Here is a 20708-nt window from a genome sequence, read left to right on the forward strand (position 1 = left end):
TTTTGAAACCACTTCCTTCTGTGCAGAGAGATTGTGTGTTAACTACAGATCTGATAGATTGGATCATTTTAAAAAAAGTTCAGGTTCCTTGATGTGACTAAGCCTTATTGCTCAGAGTTACATAGAAAGAAGCCAGCAGAAGGCCATCTTCTCTTCCTTTCCCTTCCTTTCATTTCCCTTCTCCCTTTCCCCCTTCCTTCATCCCTTCCACAAATTATTTTTGTTCCACACTTACCACACTAACTCAAAGAGGAGGAAAACAGCCTTTTCAGGGCTAGAATGTCTTGCTAAGCTTTTCATAGCAACTCTGATACTGTTTATATGGATTGAGGATGGTTCTTGACTTTTTAAGCTAACGCACTGCTTCTTTAAGGTTTCAAACTGAAAACTGAGTCAATGCACCTAGTATAATAATAATCTTTCTCATCATTGTTCTTTCTCTCCTTCCTTCTCAGGGGCCAACAAATACGATGAAGCTGCAGGCTATATTCAGAACAAGTTTGAGGAGTTGAACAAGAGAAAGGACACCAAGGAGATCTACACCCACTTCACTTGTGCCACTGATACCAAGAATGTGCAGTTTGTCTTTGATGCTGTCACTGATGTCATCATCAAAAACAACCTGAAGGACTGTGGGCTCTTTTAGCTCTTCAGATGGCATCTACTGAGGAACATAGAAAGGTGAAGCGTTGTTAGAATAATGAGACAGTTTAAGGCTACTTGTGATACACTTACAAACTTTTAAAACACCGGTATCTCTGCCACTTTCCTGAAAGCAAGATTGGATGCACTTATCTGAAGGTGTTTCATTTCAGAGAATATACAAGTCTAATTGGATGCAGGGGAGTAATATTTTCCATTTCCCAAGATGAGGTAGAACCACTGTCATTGATATTCACTAAATATACAAATATGCAGTGGAGATCATGGCTTTTTGGATATAAGATGGGTTTCCATATATGACAAAGTCCACCGTCAAAATGTAAATCTGATCTGTGTAGTGGTTATGTTAATTTGGATTTGTCTAAACCACTATGAGCCACAAAGCCTTACTAAAATACCCATGATTGGTGGGTTAATGATTCAAGGTTCCAAATTACATTAGCAACTATTTTTAACTTCAGAGGCTAAGGTATATATGCAGGGCAGAGTGAATACCATACTGGATTGAGCACTGATGTGTTTTTATATGTACTGTTTACCTTACGGATATCCTGTTCTCTTGCTTAGACAAGTAGCATACAGCAGACCACTTCAGGTCTGAACCTTATTTTGAATGCTCTTAGGAGTATGAAAAACATTACACTTTAGGAACCAAGTATTCAAGGAGAAAAGAAGTCCTCCAAACTTACCTAGCTATTCCAGGAAAATTTTTTAGAAGTTTCCAAGTGTAGTTGAATCACTTCCTTTTCTGGAAAACCTATTTTCAGGAGAATATTGAGCCTGTCATAAACAACTGGATTGGCTTAATCCAAATCAAAATGGAATTTCTGGAGTGCCCAGAATGCACTGTTTCCAAATACAGAGTTTTGTAACTCCAGTGTCTTCTGTCAATGTGTATATGAACTTCCTTTTGCTCTTCCCACTGCAGGATACTTGAACTGCTCCATATGAGGAAGAGGCTGGTGTTGATGAAGGGAGGACTGCATCATTTAACAACTTCTGCTTCTTAAAGTTTTGTTCCATTCCTTTAAATATTCCTAATGATGAGACTTTGGCAATTCTTCCTGTCCAAAGGACAGGGCCCATTGTTTTCCCTGCTCTTTGCTGTCTAGATGCCTCCTGCAGGCTGTTTGTCTTCTCCCTATGCCCACAAAGCCTTACTAAAGTACCAATGATTGGTGACTTGCCATAGTTGTAACATTTCCATATATGCCCTTTTCTTCTCTTTCTTTAACTGAAATTCAGATGGTAGCAAGTCAGAGGGCTTTGGATGTGTTTGCCATGCTTTTTATCTTCTTTTTTTAAGATACAAGGTGGGTTTTTTCTTTTTTCTTTTGCTTTATTTTTGTCCAAGTAACTTTCTGTCTGACCCTGCCAAAGCAATCTACAGTCCATTTGTTTTTTTTTTAACCTTCCATCAAGTGGAGCTCTTGCCATGGAGCAAGTTTTTCAGCTCCTACCTCTGTAATTTGCACAGACCAGCAAAAAAAACAAAAACAAACCACATTCCTTAAGAGTCAATTTGTGCAGGAAAAGCTGGTCTATTGTTTTATAAGAAACCCTTTTTAAAAAAATCGTATTTAAAATGTCCAGTAGTAAATGGTTGAGTTGCCCAGTATGAGCTCATCTTCTCTAGTAAATTTGTGCCTTGAGGGTGTCTGTATGTTTACATCTGTTCTTTAGTTTGCTTCAGTGTGCATTGTGTTCAGAATAGAATACAGTGGGTTCCTTCCCCTGTTTACCAGCCCTTCTCTCCCTTTTTTGCTGTGGGCCAGGCCAAGCTTTTTATGAGGGGGCAGTGCCCATGCATTAAAACGTGTTTCTTCCTGGCCACAGAATTAGGTTCCTAAGGGCTAAGATTCCACTAAGCAATGTCAAACTTCTTTCCATTCCTTTGTGCCCCACCCCAGGGCCTGAGGGTGCACCTGAGGGTGCTGTATAGTGTCAGGTCTATTTTCATGTCTTTTCTTAGCTCTAACTGTAGTGTCAGCTGAAGAAACGCTGCTGTATGTAAGCGGTCCTGCCTGCTGTGCAGTTGATGGGCACTGGGCCATTAGTAACCGTCAGACGCAGCCTAGCTTTTATCACGTTTTACCAAATTGTTCACATGGTTTGAAATAATAAAAAGTAGAAAGAAAGCCGTCTTTGAACTGTGTTGCTTTTCTTCCATCGTTCCAAATATATTTGAGCGCAGTATTTCATGGTGGGTTTTAACGATTGGATGGTTTTCTTTGGCTCATGATACAAGTTTGTTAGCTTCTCCTAGACCTAAAAACAACAATAACAACCTTGGAGATGTTTATGACTACAGCTGCAAGATCATTGGATATTGTGATTGAGGTACATGGGAAATGTAGCCCAAAACACCTTTAAAACCCCCCACTAGGTTGTACATTATAAAGTTAAAACACCCCTGTTTTGGAAACATCTCCTTCTAAAGAGTTTTATGGCCTGAGTGAGTGCTTGTTTCTTTCCTGAAGTATGTAAAACTTGAGCAGAATGCCGCATAAGGTTGAAAGGGAAAATATAAGTTATGAATAATAATTAAATACAGAAAAAGGGAAATGTGTTATAATCTTCAAATATAGTTTTTCCTTAAATACATACAGTGACATATTTCAATATTTCAGTTCCAATATTTGAGGGGCTGCCACAAGAAAGAGGGGTTCTAGCTAGTCTCCAAAGGACCTGAAGTCAGGACAAGAAGCAATGGATGGAAACTAATGAAAGAGAGAACCAACCTAGAACTAAGAAATGACAGTTAGAAATGACAGTCCAAAAAGTTAGACCAATTAATCAGTGGAACGATTTGCATCCAGATATTGCAGTTACTCCAACACTGGCGATTATTAACAACAGATTGGACAGCCATTTGTCTGAAATGATACAGGGTTTCCTGCTTATGCAGAGGGTTGGACTAGAAGACCACCAAGGTCCCTTCCAACTCTGTTATTCTATGGTATATGTTTCTCCTTTGACTTACAATCTAGACAGATCAATAGAGTCATGTTGAAAGGAAATACTGAAGAAAGTACACCCACCCCCTTTAGTTGCCATGGTGTGTGTTGGGGATGACCATCACCAGATTTGAGCAAGCTTCTATTCGATCTTCATCAAGCAGCCTACTGACTAGCATATCTGGTTTCCTTACTGCTCCTTTTTGTTGTGAACAGATTGAGCAAGTTTGTCACATAAGCCACCAGTGTTCAAAACTAGAAGAAAAACAGGTCCAAAATACAATGCATAGTTTCAGTAGTCGCCACGTTTCCCATCATTCAGAGAAAGCGGTGTCGTTAACGAAAAATCAAGAGTGAACAAGGAAGAAGACAGCAGAATTAGCCAGTATCAGCAAGCAGGTTCAGCGTTGAGGCAAGGCCACACATCTTTTACCCCTTAGAGGCACAGCTGTGGCTCAGATCCTGGAAGAAAACATTTGCTGGCCTGCTTTTCCTACTGAAAGTGAAAGTAATGAAGAAATGTCAAAATGCAAGCATACCGGAGTTGGGAAACCTCTAGTAGCAGATTTTTCTAACTTAAAAAAAAAAGATTGGTAAGCTATACATGACTTATGTAACCCAGCTCCTGGGATGGAACAAGTTTTTTCTCTTTTGAGTCTGGATAATTATTTCAGGTAGTATTTTGCAGAGGAAAAAAAAAAACCTAATTGTGGGGATTATTGCCCTTTTACTTAGCTGAATTGGCAAGGTGGGTTTTAATCGAGATGAACAGGAACGTCAGTAGAAAGAGTGTATTACATAGGAGGACTGAGGTCCTATAGTCTGGCTTCATTTTGGCTTCATATGTTGTATTCTTTCAGTCCCTCCACCTTCTGTGAACATCAGAGGAGGTCAGCTGGATCAAGGCATTTAATTCTGAGTCTGCTTGACATCAGTGATCATACAATGCCTTGACAAAGACCACAAGCAGAGCTAGAAGTCATAGATTTCTGTGGAAACATTCAGAACAAGCTACAAACCCTCTTCAACTGTGCAGGCCCTCCCAATTGTAAATCTCTGCGGTAATCCCTCAATGCCAATAATTTATTTTACTCTAATCACAGGGGTCTCTAATTTTTCATTGCAGCTTTAATAATTCCCCATTGAGCAAAGATTTCACCACTGAAATTCAGTGACAAATTGCTAATTTTCATTGACCAGGGTTTCCTCCCCCACTTTCAATCATGAGATGCCCAAGCTAAATATCTTGTCATCTAACTCTTCTGAATTTAAAGGGACAGACTTCCAGATTCAAAAAAAAAAAAAAAAATCCCTAAAAGGCCTAAAAATTCCAATCCCAGAGACTCCACTGGTATTAGTCACTACATCACTGTTGCAGTGTTTGTGGAAGAGAGCTGGAATATATACTTGCAAAAGCTGGGAAATTTACCTTTTTTTGTTTCTCCCAAATAAACTGAGAGCCCTTATTGCAACTTGCCATTAGACTATATCTGATAAGCCTGTTTGGATGTCTTGAAGGTTCCCCATTAGCCTATGTATGTAATTAGATACAAACCTGGCTTGAACATTGGGCTCAGTTTCCGCCTCGCCCCCCCGTCCCCCCTCCCCCTGCAGGGTTCTTGACATCCTTACAGAAATTTTGTACAATTTTAATTGGCTTAAATATATACGTTGCTTCAATGAACAGGATTTTATTCAAGGTACGTCCCCTCACCTTGCCTTCCATATCTACCCACCCATCTGATCATGCCTTGCCAGAGCCAACCAAGTTAGGAAAAACAAAACGCTTGCAATCAGAAGAGGCCACAGTCCTTCAGATTTTCCTTGATGATGATATCGGTAACAGCATCAAAAACAAACTTGACATTTTCTGTATCTGTGGCACAGGTCATATGTGAATAGATTTCCTTCACATCCCTTCTGATATTCAGTTCCAGGAATTGGACTTTGATATAGGCACCTGCATCTTCATATGTATTGGTCCCTGCAGAGAGATAGGTGGTAATAAAACAATAGCTATACACAAGCCCTCTTAAGCTCATAATATTGTTCATTTGTCCAGAATGAGACAAAACTTCATACTGAGGGAATGATTCCAATCTGTACGAAGCAGAATCTTAGTACACTGAACACTGCAGTTGTTAAGCGTTTGGTATTCATTGTTGAATGAACAACTACATTGTACAGAGCTTCCCTCCCATGGAATAGTCTACCCTTGATAATCAAATCTTGCCTGTTTTACTGAAATGTCACCCACCTACATCATTTATCTTTGAATGGTGGAAGAGTAGGCATTCTGGAAGTATGACTGACATGACTAAGCACATGGGGCTTCTATTGCCCTTTCAGTGATTAATAAACCTCAACCCGGTTTACTAAAAGGTAACATTTTGAGAAGTTTTGTTGGGTGAATTGCCCAACACTCCCTTAGCAACTTTGCAGTCCCCATTATGTTGTATTTTCTTCCAGTATTGGAACAACTGAGAAGAAAGGCATCTCTGCAACAATAATATGGGCGCCAATTCTCAAAGGTGGTTAAATTTACAGTAAAACAACAAATACTGAACACATAAATGTATTCCTAGAAGAAACAGTCAATAACAATTTCTGGTTTACGTGGCAGAAAAATATGCCCTGTTTCACAGAGGACTGAGGGCCTCTAGTGTTTATTTTTCAAAATGAATGTCTTGTAATAAAGTAATGTCTTCTCTTCATGATCATATAGGCAACAAGAGAAATAGAGGATAACTTGCTTTTTCCATCCAAAGTTGTGTGTAGTAAGACCAAGAAACCAAATGCAAAGGTTTTAATTACTTGTAACTTTGGATGAGATTAACAAAATTAACCGCCCTGTCATTTATATGGTTGTCAAATTTCAGCTGCATCCATCCAAGCAAGTATATCTTTGTATAGAAAGTCAACAAGTTAACAAGGGTAGGTGTAAATACAAGAGGAGAGTGGGTTCTACACATTCTCACTGATTTAGGCCCAGTATAATGCTGACCATATAATAGAATAGTTGGAAGGGACCTTGAGGTCTTCATGGAGTAGCTGGTATTCAGGGCACCATTTCCTCCTCCACAGGAAGAACTTGTGCAGATAAAGATGGAAGAATGAAACCATGGTTGATGATATTAAAGTTCATTATTATTGCTGATTTTTTTCCTGGTAGTGGAACATGATCATTCCCTGTTTGGCTTTATCTAAACAAGCCTTCCCTAAATTGGCATCAGCCAGATGTGGTGCACTACAACTTACATCGGTCCCTGCCAGTATAGCTGTTGCTCAGCAAACCATTGGAAATTATGACCCAAACTTCTGAAGGAAATCCAGTAGGGCAGAGCTAAGCACCTGCTACTTCTTCTTTGGACTCTTAATGATCATTTTGCAGAATGCCAAAACCAGATACCATCCTTTAGGCATTCAGGTTTTAGCCTGCTGACCTATATAATATTTTCTGTGACTTTCCATGCTACCTGGTGTGACATTTGTATGTTCCTACATCACTGTACTGTGATGACTGTAAGCGTAAGACTCTAATTCATTAAAGTATATCTACACAAGCATGCATGCTGCTGACTGGAACTCACCTTCATAATCTGGGAAGCAGATGCTGAGGTGGGCCTTCTTGATCTTTTCCTGGAAAACATCTTTCTTATTGAGGAAAAGTACAATGGAAGTGGTGGCAAAGTATCGGTGATTGCAGATGCTGTTGAAGAGGTGCAAGCTCTCGTGCATGCGATTCTGAAACAAGAAACAAAAAACCCAGGACACCTTTTGTTCTCCTTATTCAGTCCAGCTACATTTCAGTTACTAAAGATGTGCACACAACATAAACAACTTTTCCCTAAATCTGTTATCATCTTCTTTTAACGACCCCATCCCTTGCAGGGTGGAGTCTGGGCAAATTGAACAGAGCTAGCAGGTTGTTTACTGGCCTAATGCCCTTCCTGTTGCCAATGTGGAGTTTTATTCAGCAGATACATCCTCATTATGCCCAGAGAGAGAAATATCTACCTATGATCGAACTCACAGCCTCCTAATGGTGAGGCAAGAGCTCCACCTCTAGGTCATCACCCCACTCCTTTCCCTAAAACTGTTATCAGGAGAAGAAATTTTCTTTTGGGATGAATCTGACAAAACTTTCCTAAATTAAAGATAATTTCTTGTGGGATTCCTTAAAAAAGTAGAAAGGCAAATGAATTGTGTGTGTGTGTGTGTGTGTGCCACAATTGTCAGGTGATCCCTATGATTTTTATTTTAGTTGAGTTGTGTATACTGTCCACCCTTCTCCGTGATCTACAACTCATAGAACGGTATGAAATTTGTGAAACTTACCTTCAGATTATAGCAATCTCCTTTTCACAAGTAAATTCTCCATCCCAAGAATAAAAGAAACTGCCCCTTTAAGTCTTGGTTGAGAAATGTATAATGTCTTTCATTTGCTATAATCAGAAGAGTTGGAAGAAAACTTCGGATGCTCCTTACCACGTCATCATCTTCCACCAGGACCATATCATAGGCGCTGAGAGCAGCAATGAAGATGATGCAGGTGACGCCTTCAAAGCAATGAATCCACTTCTTGCGTTCCGAGCGCTGGCCTCCGACATCAAACATCCTGCCAGGAAGTTGAGGAATTGGTGTGATCAAGAATTTTAAAAGAATTGCTTTAATTTCATATTTTTATTTAGTGATATAGCATTTAGAGATATATACCACTTCACAGTGCTTTCAAAGCCCTCTCTAAACGGTTTACAGAGTCAGCATATTTGCCTCCAGCAATTTGGGTCCTCATTTTACCCACCTCGGAAGGATGGAAGGCTGAGTCAAGGGTGGGATTCAGCCGGTTCGGACTGGTTCGGGTGAACAGCATGTTAAATTTACATCCAGTTCACCAAACCAGTAATTGAACCAACCGGCTGGCCTTGCCCATCCCACCCCATCCCTCCCAGGAGTCTCCACACAGCCCATTTTGGATGCAGGTAAGTGCAGGGTCTGCATGGAGGCTGTGGGAGGGCAAAAATGGGCCTTCCGGAAATCCAGAAATGGTCCTGTTTCCGGCTTCCAGAGGGCCTCCGGACCCCAGGGAAGGCCGCTTTTCCACTCCCAGAGGCCCGAGGGAAGCCTCCAGACCCTGAGGAAGGTGAAAAACGGCCCTCCTGGAAGTTCCAGTACGCCACACCCATCATAGCCATGCCCACCCAGCAACCAGGCAGCAAACCTGTTGCTGGAATTTTTGAATCCAACCCCTGACCTTGCGCCTGGTGAGATTCGAAATGCCAAGTCACAGGCAGGCAGCAGGCAGCAGAAGTAGCCTGCAGTACTGCATTCTAACCACTGCGCCATCGCAGCTCTTTAATTCACAATAGTGCAGCCCTCACGTAATGATTGGTTACTTAGCGATTGTTCAAAGTTATAATGAACAGTCCCCCTCCAAAGCTTTTTATGAGCCAGTTCTGGAATTTCAATGGCCACACACACAAACACACATACACGGAGTTACATGACTGCATTTTGGTCACTTGGCAACTGCCTCACCTTTATTGACGGTTGCAGCATTCCACAGTCATGTGACCTCAATTTATAGCAGTTTTTTCCAGTTCAATCTTTTTTGCCAGCTTCTGGCAAAAACACGCATAGAAATGAGTATATAGAAATATATATATATATATATATATATATATATATATATATATATATATATATATATATATATATATATATATATATATGTATAGAAATGAGTATATAGAAACGATAGAAATGAGCTCAATGACCATGGCATTTGCTTTATGACCACAGTGGCATTTGCTTTAGGACCGTGGCATTGACATAGTGACCTCCCCCAAAAATGTAAAATTGGGTCAGTCATGTAGATGTCTTAACTTATGACTGGAATGACATAACATGGAAATTCCAGGCTCCATTACAGTTGTAAATTGAGAAATACTTGTACCTGTTTTGTATATTTACAACAGAATACCCTTACATAATAGAAACCTCAATTTCTCTAGTTCTTTTAATTCAGTCCAGACTTCAAAACATACATACCCAAATATTCATATTAAGGAAAATATTTTATGAACTTATTGTGGAAAAGTCTTAAAAGTTATGTTAGGAGGAATGCACGCAAAAGTGCATTTCTTCTTACATCAATGTTTTAAAGGCAAATTTGCATCCAGCACAGAAACAGACGAAGACAAAGACAATATTGGCAGACGAGGAATTCACCAAACAGAAATGGACAGAACTAGATTTGTGACTTGTTAATATTTTACTGCACTTCTCATGATGAAGTATCTCTCCCACTTCAGCACTATTCACGAAAGTATTACATCAGAATGCTTAAAGTTTATCTTTTCAGAGAAGAAGCAAAATTTATCTGTCTGGCAGGATTTAAAGCTGCAGAGCCAACAATAGTTTTGCAGAGAAAATAAATCCTGCCATTTAATTAAGAAAATCAGGGAGACTTACTCAAGGACAGATGTGAAAAGGCAAGCCGTCTGAAGAAATTTGTAGAAAACCAATTGAGAAAAAATTGAAAGGGTAAAGGGCAGGCTCAGAAAATAGAGAACACTGAAGTGTATCAGTCATATTTCCAAAACTAAGTTGACTGTAGGTGGATACTGTATTATAGGGACACCTAAAAAAGGTTCACAGGTTTACGGAACCTATGCTGATAGTACATTTAAACCAAAATAGATGCAGGCAGGGATTACGTTAACTCAGGGGTCTTCAAACTTGACAGCTTTAAGACTTGTGGTCTTCAACTCCCAGAATTCCTTCTTCGGTCATGTTAGCTCAGGAATTCTGAGAGTTGAAGTCCACAAGCCTTAAACTTGCCAAGTTTGAAGACTCTTGCATTAACCCAATGTTTCTCAACCTTAGCAACTTTAAGACAGGTAGACTTCAACTTCCAGAATTCATATGCTGGGAGTTGAAATCCACCCATCTTAAAGTTGCCAAGGCTGAGAAACACTGGATTAATCTCATTTAGTCAATCCCATTACCTGTCTACCTGATGGAAAAGTAACTGAAGATGCTAGGACTGGGGATTTCAGGCACTTCCTGGAGCAAGCCTCTCTGAAATGGGGACTTTTACCCAGTGGTGGGATTGAAATAATTTAACAACCGGTTCTCTGCCCTAATGATTTCTTCCAACAACCAGTTCACCAAACTGCTCAGAAAGTTAACAACCGGTTCTCCTGAACTGGCTTAATCCCACCACTGCTTTTATCCTAGTCACTGAGCTGGTATGCTTCCAGAACAATGAGTGAAAACTTGGACTGGGTTAAACATATGGTGAGCCCAGGAAGAGGAAGTAGAAGCAAGGGGAAAGGGAACTGACTCTCACATAGAAACTAAAGGCAGAAGATGTGTAAGTAGGTAGGAAGGAAGTGTCAAGAAATGTGGGTTTGGAAAGCTGGGAACTGTGGGCCAAGACTGACAGGGCGGAAGGGTCTGGTAAGGAATGTCTTCACTGGTTACTGGAACAACTTTGCATATTTCACTGTCAACTCTGACAGCCAAGAAAAAGGTCAAAAGTGAGATTTTAACAAACCTGCAAGCTCTTTGACTACCCCTTTTCAGGTGTATTTTCCCAGCTGCTGCTTTCAGTTACAACCTGTGATGAACAGCAAAAGTACCTCTCTTTTTAAATAAGATCTTGAAATAGAGTTTTGTATTTTATCAATTTAATTGAAATAGAAAAATATGGAAATGCAAGCTGCACATACAGGGGGAAAAAGGGTCATTAGGAAAAGCCCCATCGAGGTGTACTACCAAGAAACGAAGGGCTATTGAAGAAAATAATAAAATGCCTATGAAAATCTTTTTATTCAGGTGGAAGTTTGGTTATTCCAACTCTGCATCAATAGAGGGCAGTGCATCCTCACAAAAATAAATAGAGTGGTTCATTTAAACTGCTAATCTTTCATACTCTTTCCTGGATAAGTGCACATAAGATATTTCAGACAATGCAGATATGATCAGTTTTTCATCCTCCTCCTCCTCCTTCTCCTTTTCTGTTCACTAGCTGGATTACTTCTACTCTTCAATGTTGATTTCTGTCTGTTTTCAAAGCTCAGTGTGAAACATAAACGTATATGATCTAAATTTCAGATACTATGCTCTGAGAAGATACATTCCCTCTAGTTTTTAAATTGCTACTATTTTTTTCTTATGTTAAAGATGGAAATTTATGTTCCATCTTTTCTTCTGGAGTTCAAGGAGATCTTTATCCCCAACAACAATGTTGGCCTAAATGAATGGCCGGCCCAAAATCACTCAGTGAATTTCCATGGGATGAATTATATCAACCATTTTTCTTTACTGTAGAAGCCGTTAGCAGAGACTTTCTTGCATCCTAACCCATCACAAAACAGAATTTCGGATTCATCTCATATGTCAATAGAAATGGTGACCAGGAGGAGAGACTGTGTAGCTCTTAACCAGCCGTGACACATACAAATCACACATATCCACACACATTTAGCCTGTCCAGTGAACAATTTTGAATATTGAAAATCTTAAAAAACCCCTATTTCCTAACCTATTGAAAGTAAGGCTATTAGACTCAGATGACGATCTGCTTATTGGTGGACTACTGCTTCGGACATACAATACCTGAAGTGGAGATCCTTGAAGGAAAACTGGGTTTCAATGATCCCGGTGGTCTTAACTCTAGAGCGGAGAACATCCTGCTCTGTGGGAACGTATCCAGGAGTTACCAACCGTGCCACATCATTCAAGTAACTGCAGGTATAGAAATATAGTTCTATAATGTAATTGATGCAGAAGAACCCTGGATCTTTCAGCTTCGGTCTCTAAGGTATTAGGCAAGCTGAGAGGTTTTGAAATATTCTGGCCCCTTTTTTTTCTTGAGGAAAAGTGAGGTCTGAAAGAAACAGAGTTTGGGAGGAGAATATTCACTTTTGGCAAGGAGGCCGGAGAATCCCAGGGAACATTTCTCTTCCCCTCACGCCCACTCAGAGAAGCGATCCACTTAAGCAGGGGTGGCCTTCAAAATTTTCAGCAATGGGTTCTCTGGCTGGCTGGTTGCTGGGTGGACAGTGGCCTCGTCGGCCTCCTGAACCACAGCAGGGGAAATGTTTTTGCCCTCCCCAGGCTCCGGAGGCTTTCCTCTGGGAGGGTGAAAACAGCCTTCCCTGGACTTCAGAGGCCGGAAACAGGCCTGTTTCTGGCCTTCTGGAACTTCCGGGAGGCCTGTTTTTTCACTTTCCCCAAGCCTCCGTGCAAGCTCTGCACTTACAGTACTTTGCATCCAAAACAGACTGTGTGGAGACTCCTGGGAGGGGTGGGGTGGGAGGGGCCAGCCAGGGATGGGATTTGGCAGTTCTCAGAACCGGCCATAACGTTAGCTCCCGAACCTGGGTGAACCCATAATAGCCCACCCCTGCAGTTAAGGTCCCCTGTACATCTTATATGGGTTCCTAGAAGGAAGAGGATGGTGCACATTGCTTACTGCAGTGGTTGAAAATTTTCACTTTGGCTATAAAACCACTCTTCTCTGACTTAGTATTCCATTACATCTGCCTGTAATGTGGGAACAATCTTTCTATTTCCACCTGAGGCAGATATATAGGAATTCAGCTGATTAGGGAAAGGGCCTAACCAAGCATCGGCCCTGTATAAAATGTGAAAAGAGACATACTACTACATCTAGTATCTTCCATTATAACTAAGCCATGCTGGGAATCATCCTACACACTCAAAGCAATCCCCAGATCCAAACCACACCCTCCATTTCAAAGTTTCAAAGTCAAGATCTCCTACTAGCCAGCCGAGTCATTCAACTGGAACTCTGAGGCTCTATCGAAACAGGCCTGGATGCCTGTATCTTTCCAGAGTCGGTCAATGATGTCAGACATCTCCTTAGGCATGGTGCCCTCTTCAATAGTATCTGCTAAGTGCAGCAACATTCGGGAATCATCCTACAATTGAGACAGAAGATGAAGTTCAATCAATGAGACCTTTCTGAGGGATAGGGAGGGAGTCCTTCCTCCTTCACTGAAAAGAGTAGTCTGGGCAAAAAGAGTTAGAATGACGATTGCTTTGAGTTTCTCTGACCTACATCTGTTTTGTTATCTTTGGAATTAATTTCTCTGGATGTTTGTATAATCCCAATTCTCCAAATCACATGAACTGTCCATTACCTATTGCCCATTTCTATTTTCTTTTCTTTTTATCAGCCATTTTTGTTGTGGAAGATAGCGACAAGATACCAAATTATTTAATGTTTAATAATGCTTTAACTTTGAATGATTGTTTTATACTTTTATGATTGTTTTATATATTTATTGCAACTAGAGATACTTCTAGTGAGATGGGAAGCCATATAAGTTAGATAAATAAATAAAAGCCCAAAGAACAACCATATATGAACATAACCATTCCTCAGTGACCAACCTGTCTGGCTGGGTCTCCATATTGGATGTTCAGGATGCCCATTGCCCTTACTATGGACAGCATGGACTGCAGGGTGTTGCTGTAGATAATGGAGATGAATTCCAAGCACTCCTCTAAAGAATAACCATCTTTATGGATAATTCTATGGAAGATAACAAGAGAAAATCAATCCAGAAGTTCTCAGGAACGTTAGGTGCTGCCTGGGAATTCTGGGAGTTGAAGTACATGTATCTTAAAGTTGCCAAGGTTGAAAAATACTGCACTAAGTGTATTTGAGGAACTCTGAACAAAATGCAACTGTCTTTTTCCTCTCCTAATTCCTCAGACAAATTACATGTTACAGAGAGACCCAGCTTCTCATTCATTTTTCCTTGAATGTTCTATCATAACTACCTCCAGATTTGTTTTTGTTTTTCTGCTATCAAGGGAGATTGCAATATTCTCAATAATGGAATTCCATTAGATACTTTGCAAATCTAGTTCACACATTATGCTAAATCTGAATGCTAGTAGATGAGATTTGTTTGCTTTTTCCTTAACACAAGGTGTGGTATCAACTTTTGTCCTATATAAACCATGACTCTTCATTGGGATGGGCTTATATAACACAGTAGGCTCAAAAGCAACCAATTGCATGGGAGCTTTATGGTGTGTGAATCTTTTAAATTACATCTTTGACAAATATATTTCTTGATTGCATACATATAGTACTTGGTGTTTTTGATGTATACCCAACACTTTTTATACATGCACCTAAAATATAGGATGTGAAAATAAAGACTTCTTTAACTCATGGTAAATGATAGAAGATTACATGGGCACATCACATACAGTTTTGTATGGCATTTATTTCCTTCTGTAGCCTATGGCCGTATGTGGTATAGCTACAACTAAGCATTAAATATATCTTGAACATGCTTATATTTTAAAGAATAATCAATCTCAGTGAAGAGTTGCAACCTATTGGGTAAATGTAGAATAAATAAGAATACGGTGGCTGTTGGGATATTGGTACATTATTAATTTCCTCAAACACAAAGCATATAGAGGAATATACAGAGAGCAAGGATAGGTAATGTTTTTGGGAAAACTGGCATGTTTGGGTTGTTGAGATCCTGTCATGAGCATTCTTACAAAATGGCTACTTTTTTTTTAACCTAAGCCAGAAACCTAGCTCACAAAGCTTCTCCCTCTCTAAACCCCCTCCTCCTGTGCTGCGGTCACCTTCCACACTGTTGTGGTTTCCGCTCCTCCCCCCAGATTAGGGGAAGAGATTTCCAAGCAAAGCAGTTACACATCAGTCTTACTTTTGAAGGATGCCTACGGTATTGATTCAGGCCTCATTGGTATTGCTAAGAATAAAGATCTTGCTCGAGGCTACTTATTTTTTGGAATCCATTTTATTCATTTATTAAAACAATCTTTTAAAATAAATTGGGCAGACCGATTCAACACTTCATATGAGAAAGACTTCTTATGAGTAGAATTTGACAATTGCAATGGCAAGGATGTGTAGGAATTGTTGGAAGAAGACTTACTTCATTTGCTTGACTATGGTGCTTTTCCCCGATTCTCCAGCTCCTGGTGGAACAGAAAATGAAAAGGGACTAAACTGTATTTGTTCCCAATTCCCAATGCTTTCTATATGACACCAAATTCAATTTAACACCAGAGCCCATTTGCGGCACTTCTGCAGTCTTACATTTGTTTTGAAGTCAAAAATTGGTCTTCCCAAAAAATCCTTGGTGGACTCTCCTCAATAATTTTGCACTTTGTTTTAAGAACCTGGGCCCCAAGAACTAACTAACACTTTCTCTCTTTCTTTCTCTCTCTCTCATTAATCATACTCTCCCTTTCCTGCAGAACATCCTAAATCATCAGCTGAGTCTGCAAATTCTCATGTAGCAGCATTCCTAACTCTCCCACACTGATCTCTCCTTCCAGGTTGTATCTTTTCCATCCTGGACCCTCTGATCTAGCCTGCATTTGGTTCTTCAAACCACAATATTTTTTCTGTCAATACTCGGGGTCTTTTCTCTTATTGGTGATCCATCGCCCACCACGCTCTCGTACATTGGCCACAAATTGCTGCCTGATCCTCCCTTGTGCTTCCCAGTTGCTTCTCCTATCTCTTCTATATGGAGAGGAGGAATTCCCTATTAGATATTTTGCTGCCAAAATGAAAGTAGCTATCTCCTTCCACTTTCTCCAGTTAAGCTCGTTGTGGTTCAACCTTCCTCCCCCACTTGCTGCAGAGAGAGAAACACACACTCATTTCTACTTCCAAACTCCATTTTTTCACTTCTGCTTTATTTGTCACAGTCTTGTGGCCGACTGGCTCAATGCTTCCATATGTCTCCTCCCCACCCTCTTTTTTTTTTTTTTTGCATGTCTTTTACACTATCCTAGCTTACATTTCATTTCTGTATCATTACACTTTAGTAAAACAAAGCCTTTCCGTTTAGACATCTTTAGTCTTACCTTGCCTCCCATTTAATCAAAACAGCATCTTATTTTACTTCTTAATCTCTATGTTCTATTTATTCTTCCCCCGTCTGTGGAGACTCTATTCTCTCTGTTTTTTTTTTTTTTGTAAACAGCAGCAGTTTTATTAAAAAAATTCATTACAAATTCAACCATTTTGCAACTGGATTCAATGATTTTTCAACTACTGGGCAAGCTCAATGTGTCAGCATCTGATTTTTACTTCTACTAATTACTCTTAAATACTTGAATCGCAACTATCATATTACTCATTAATTTTAAATAATAAGGTGAGCATTTAAACCATTTTGATGTGGTGGTTAAGATCCAGGATTGGAAGTGGAAAGATTCAGATTCAATTTAGTGTATTTATTTTCCTATTTCCTCAGCCAAATCTAACTCACTGGGTGGTTATTACACATTTCTTTCAGTAGCCAACAGTATATCATCAGAATTCCATTTGAGAAGAGGGTTTAAACCTAGCATGGACATTTTTGTCAGATAATTATTGTACCCATGCATTTCATACCAGCCTTATGTGCAAATCTTTCCAATATTCCACATTGGTGTCAGCTTCATTTACCCTTTGACCTAGCACGGAGATTCCCTCTTTCTCACTGGCTCCATATTTGATCAAACTATCTTAATTCTTTTTTATCTTCAAACTTTGGCAGCTGTGTTAGGAAATACAATGTGTTAAAGGAGAAAAAAAGCAAAAGCAAAATATTTCATATATGATATTTCTAAAGGCATGCTGGCCTTATGACCTAATTTAAGTCAATCCCTTCCTTCCTTCCTTCCTTCCTTCCTTCCTTCCTTCCTTCCCTTCCCCCAAAGGCTGTCTCTGAATTCTAAAGAACTTCTCTTTAGTACTTTTCCATCTTATATTGTAATAAGGGATCTGTGCAGGATTACCACCACCAAAGGTGTCAGAATAAGATGCTCTAAGTCAGCCTTGGTCACCTTTCCAGGAGAGATAATAAGATAATGAGATCTGGGCCATAGGCCAACTTATCCTCAGTGCTTCATAGAAAAAGGGCAGCTCTAGCGTACAAAGTTATGAAAGGATGGGAAACAGGATGGCATTACTTATCATGTACTGTGTGGAAAGCGTAGGCTTATGACAGTCTGGAATTCCAGTCCCAACATCTGAATGGTTCAGTCCACCAGGGAAGACTGAAGAACAGTTCCCACAGGCCAGCCCTTCATTTAACTCCCTTAATAATGTGGGAAAAGGAAGTCCATTGGCTGCATTAATTTGTGGGTTGGCTGGTATTGCCAATGAGAACGTCCATCAATATTCTGGAACAAAGTTGTTGAAAGAAAATACAGCTATGGCTCTCTTGGAGGTTATGGGAGCCAACAACAGCATGCACTTCTGTAATATTTAAATGCATCTTTCTCTGACAAAGAACCATTTCACAATGCCCATTGTCTTTTGGCCCTTTTGCTTATATTTCACTTGCAGCAGTTGTGTGTACGCATGTGTAACTCAGTGTAGTGTTAACATTAAAAATCCACTCAGTGGTAAAGGTAGACCCAAGTTGTTTTAGATATTTCATCCTGCTTTAATTTGGCACACTTGTTTAGTTCTACTGTCTGGGAATTCTTAAAAATATAATCTGAACACGTCTACAGAACATGTGGTTTGGGAAAGCTGAGCTAACTAACCCGGTCAGCTTAGTCCTTGCCAAGAATACAAGAGAAGGTAACCATCTTTACAGTTCTTCAGTCCATCCTTCTCTTCATCTGTACAAAAGTAGGGTGCAGCATCTATATTTAAAGCAGAGGATCCAGCAGAACTATGTCAGCAAAAGTCTTGAAGGAGCAATGGTCCAGGGAGCTTTAAATGCATGGCCCCCAAATGACAAAGTAAATCAGCATCAACGTACAGCAGGAGCTGGTGTGAGATGCCTTAAGCTTCTCTGAGAATAAGCAGAGTCTTAGCAGATATACCTAGAAGGAATTTCTTTTAGTTCCCATTTCTCTAAAATGTGCAGGTATCTTTTCCTCTTATGTTTGTCTCATAAGTCAAGGGCGAGGCAGGCCCCCACCTTCCTGGCCTTCCAGAAAGATGTAAAAATATGACTCTGGAGCCTCTGCAGACCTTGGAGTTTTTCTAGTCCAACTCCCTGTCCATCAGTGATGGGATTCAAAAAAATTTACTACCGGTTTTGTGGGCATGGCTTGGTGGGCATGGCAGAGGAACGATACTGTAAAATCTCCCTTCCCTCCCCACCCACTAACCTGCTTTCCAGCTCCGTTCTCCTGTGCAGGGCAACAAAAGAAGACCCAGCCAATCAGCTGGGACTCGGGAGGCAGAGAATAGATAGGGGCAGGCCCAGTCAGAGGTGGTATTTGCCGGTTCTCCGAACTACTCAAAATTTCCACTCCTGGTTCTCCAGAACTGGTCAGAACCTGCTGAATACCACCTCTGCTGTCCATGGCAGGAGACCTTATATTATTCCGGACAAATAGTTGTCCAAACTTTCCTTGAAAAGCTCCAGTGACGGAGCACCCACCATTCATGGTGGCAAGTTGTTCCATTGGTTAATTGTTCTCACTTTCAGGAAGTTTCTCTTTTGTTCCAGGTTGGATCTCTCTTCAACGAGATTCCACCCATCGCCTTTTGTCCTACCTTCAGAACCTTTGGAGAATAAGTTGACCCTGACCTCTCTGTCGCAGCTCCTCATGTACTGAAAGACAGCTATCATATCACCCCCAATTCTTCTCTTTTAGTAGGCTAGACATACCTAGCTCCCTTAAATGTTCCTTGTAGGATGCAGACTCCTCCTCATCTTTGTTGCTCTTCTCTGCACTCTTTCTAGGGTCTCAGCATCTTCTCTGTGTTTTAGTGATCAGAAATGGATGAAGCATTCCAAGTGTGGCCTCACCAATGCAGTATAAAGCAGTACTATTACTTCTCATAACCTTGAAACCAGCCCTCTGTTGATGCATCCAAAAGATGCATCAGCTTTTTTGGCACCTTGCTCACTCCTACTTAAGTGGTGGTCCACTAGGACACCTGGATCCCACTCATAGTTAATATTGTTGAACCAGGCACCAGTATTCTACACCATGCGTTTGGTTTTGCACAAGACTGCATGCTTACCAAGGAGCAGGCAGCTGTGGGGCTGGCTAGCATCCTGAAAGACCTCCTCCCATCTTTTAATTAACTTTCACACTGATTTTTAATTCATCTTTGCCTTTTTAAATTTTATATTCTGTTTTGATGGTTTGATATTTTACCTGTACACCACCCAGAGTCCCTCGGTGAGGGAGAGGGTCGATTTAAAAATTTGATAAATAAATACAGCATATAGAGATAAATCTTCATAGGACTTGGCTTTGCCTTCACATGACTTCCTAATGTTGTTGTCCAGTCTGCATGTACAGAGGCTGGGACAGAAGACCTTCTGGGTTAGGATTGCTCTGCTTCTGAATGAAATGCCCACCGCTCTCCTTCCACTCGGGCATGCAAGTGAATGAGACACTGTAGGAAAAGGGAGGAAGAACTCCTTGATAGTGCCTGCCACAGTGTGGACAAGCTGACTGTGACTTTCTTTGGAGGATTTACTTACCAAGAAGCAACAGCTTAACTGTCCTGGCATCCTTCTCGGCATCTTCCTTGAGCTTTTTTTCCAGCTCTCGAGAATGCTTTTCCTCCACGCTTGCACCTGCACCCATCACCCCCAATTGTTTTTTCCCCCCCTTCGGTCAGTGAAAGGGGATTCCCAGGAAAACCTGGGGAGGGGGCTCCAGTGCTTTCCTGTTTGGAGCTGCCTTCTTCTCTAGCCCAGCCTTAAGTCAAGGCAGATTCTTCCTTGTCTTGCTCTCTTGAGCGCCTTCCGTGCCTACTGTTGCTCCCTTCTTGAGCCAATACCAGCTACTTTCTGGCTTAGAGGGATTTGGCTGAACTGGGAATCAGGTGCTCTGAAGCACCCAATGTGGAGCAAGGGCAACTGAAGAAGGGCCACACAGGAGGGTCTTCCCAGGCTCTAATCTCGTGCTCAGTAGCTTAAAGGCCTTTCTGAGATAATGCTCCTTCAATCCCTGCACATGCTGAACTCAGCAGTTTCCATTTTTTGTCATCTGCTCTTGACCTGGACAAGCATCGGAAGAAGGGATCCTCCTTCCTCCAAGCTCTGCCTTTACCTGCGTGGGACGATGCACCAA

At 40.7% G+C, this 20708-nt stretch overlaps 2 protein-coding genes across 6 annotated transcripts in view; one reads left to right on the top strand and one right to left on the bottom strand.

Annotated features, from left to right (window-relative positions):
• GNAI2 (G protein subunit alpha i2) overlaps positions 1–2801 on the top strand; it is a 103332-nt gene extending 100531 nt beyond the window's left edge. Inside the window, exons 8-9 of the mRNA XM_026673298.2 lie at positions 456–681; positions 1592–2801. Of these exons, the coding sequence (XP_026529083.1) occupies positions 456–646 (191 nt within the window). The 3' untranslated portion in view covers positions 647–681; positions 1592–2801. The remainder of the gene's footprint in view (positions 1–455; positions 682–1591) is intronic.
• A 143-nt stretch (positions 2802–2944) lies between these two features.
• Positions 2945–20497, bottom strand: GNAT1 (G protein subunit alpha transducin 1). Of its 5 annotated transcripts, none has more exons than XR_015747551.1 (9): positions 20114–20497; positions 15587–15629; positions 14049–14190; positions 13416–13573; positions 12246–12374; positions 8109–8238; positions 7211–7364; positions 5353–5604; positions 2945–4046 (listed from the first exon to the last, which is right to left on the bottom strand). XR_015747551.1 is itself a non-coding variant. In XM_087954998.1 (9 exons), exons 3-9 carry the CDS (start codon positions 15589–15591, stop codon positions 5414–5416), a joined length of 909 nt encoding a protein of 302 aa, XP_087811124.1. In that variant the 5' UTR covers positions 15592–15629; positions 17062–17206; positions 20114–20175; the 3' UTR covers positions 5296–5413. The 5 variants fall into 5 exon arrangements, 3 of the variants coding, with proteins under 3 accessions (XP_087811124.1, XP_026529020.2, XP_087811123.1); XR_015747550.1 differs by having other exon boundaries at positions 2945–4116; positions 5335–5604; XM_087954998.1 differs by lacking the exon at positions 2945–4046 and adding an exon at positions 17062–17206 and having other exon boundaries at positions 5296–5604; positions 20114–20175.
• Between the last annotated feature and the right edge of the window lie 211 nt (positions 20498–20708).

This window comes from Notechis scutatus, chromosome 2 (genome assembly GCF_049901735.1).
Source record: "Notechis scutatus isolate UNSWTSFEM ecotype Mainland chromosome 2, rNotScu1.2, whole genome shotgun sequence".
Classification (NCBI taxonomy): Eukaryota; Metazoa; Chordata; class Lepidosauria; order Squamata; family Elapidae; genus Notechis; species Notechis scutatus.

Excerpts from the sequence above, each read along its gene's own strand:
- GNAT1 (XM_026673235.2), bottom strand. The coding sequence starts at position 20,219 with ATGGGTGCAGGTGCAAGCGTGGAGGAAAAGCATTCTCGAGAGCTGGAA. Across the intron at positions 13,574-14,048 it reads ATGGAGACCCAGCCAGACAG|GATGATTCCCGAATGTTGCT; the intron begins GTTGGTCACTGA and ends TCTCAATTGTAG. Across the intron at positions 12,375-13,415 it reads TTGAATGACTCGGCTGGCTA|TTACTTGAATGATGTGGCAC; the intron begins GTAGGAGATCTT and ends CTATACCTGCAG.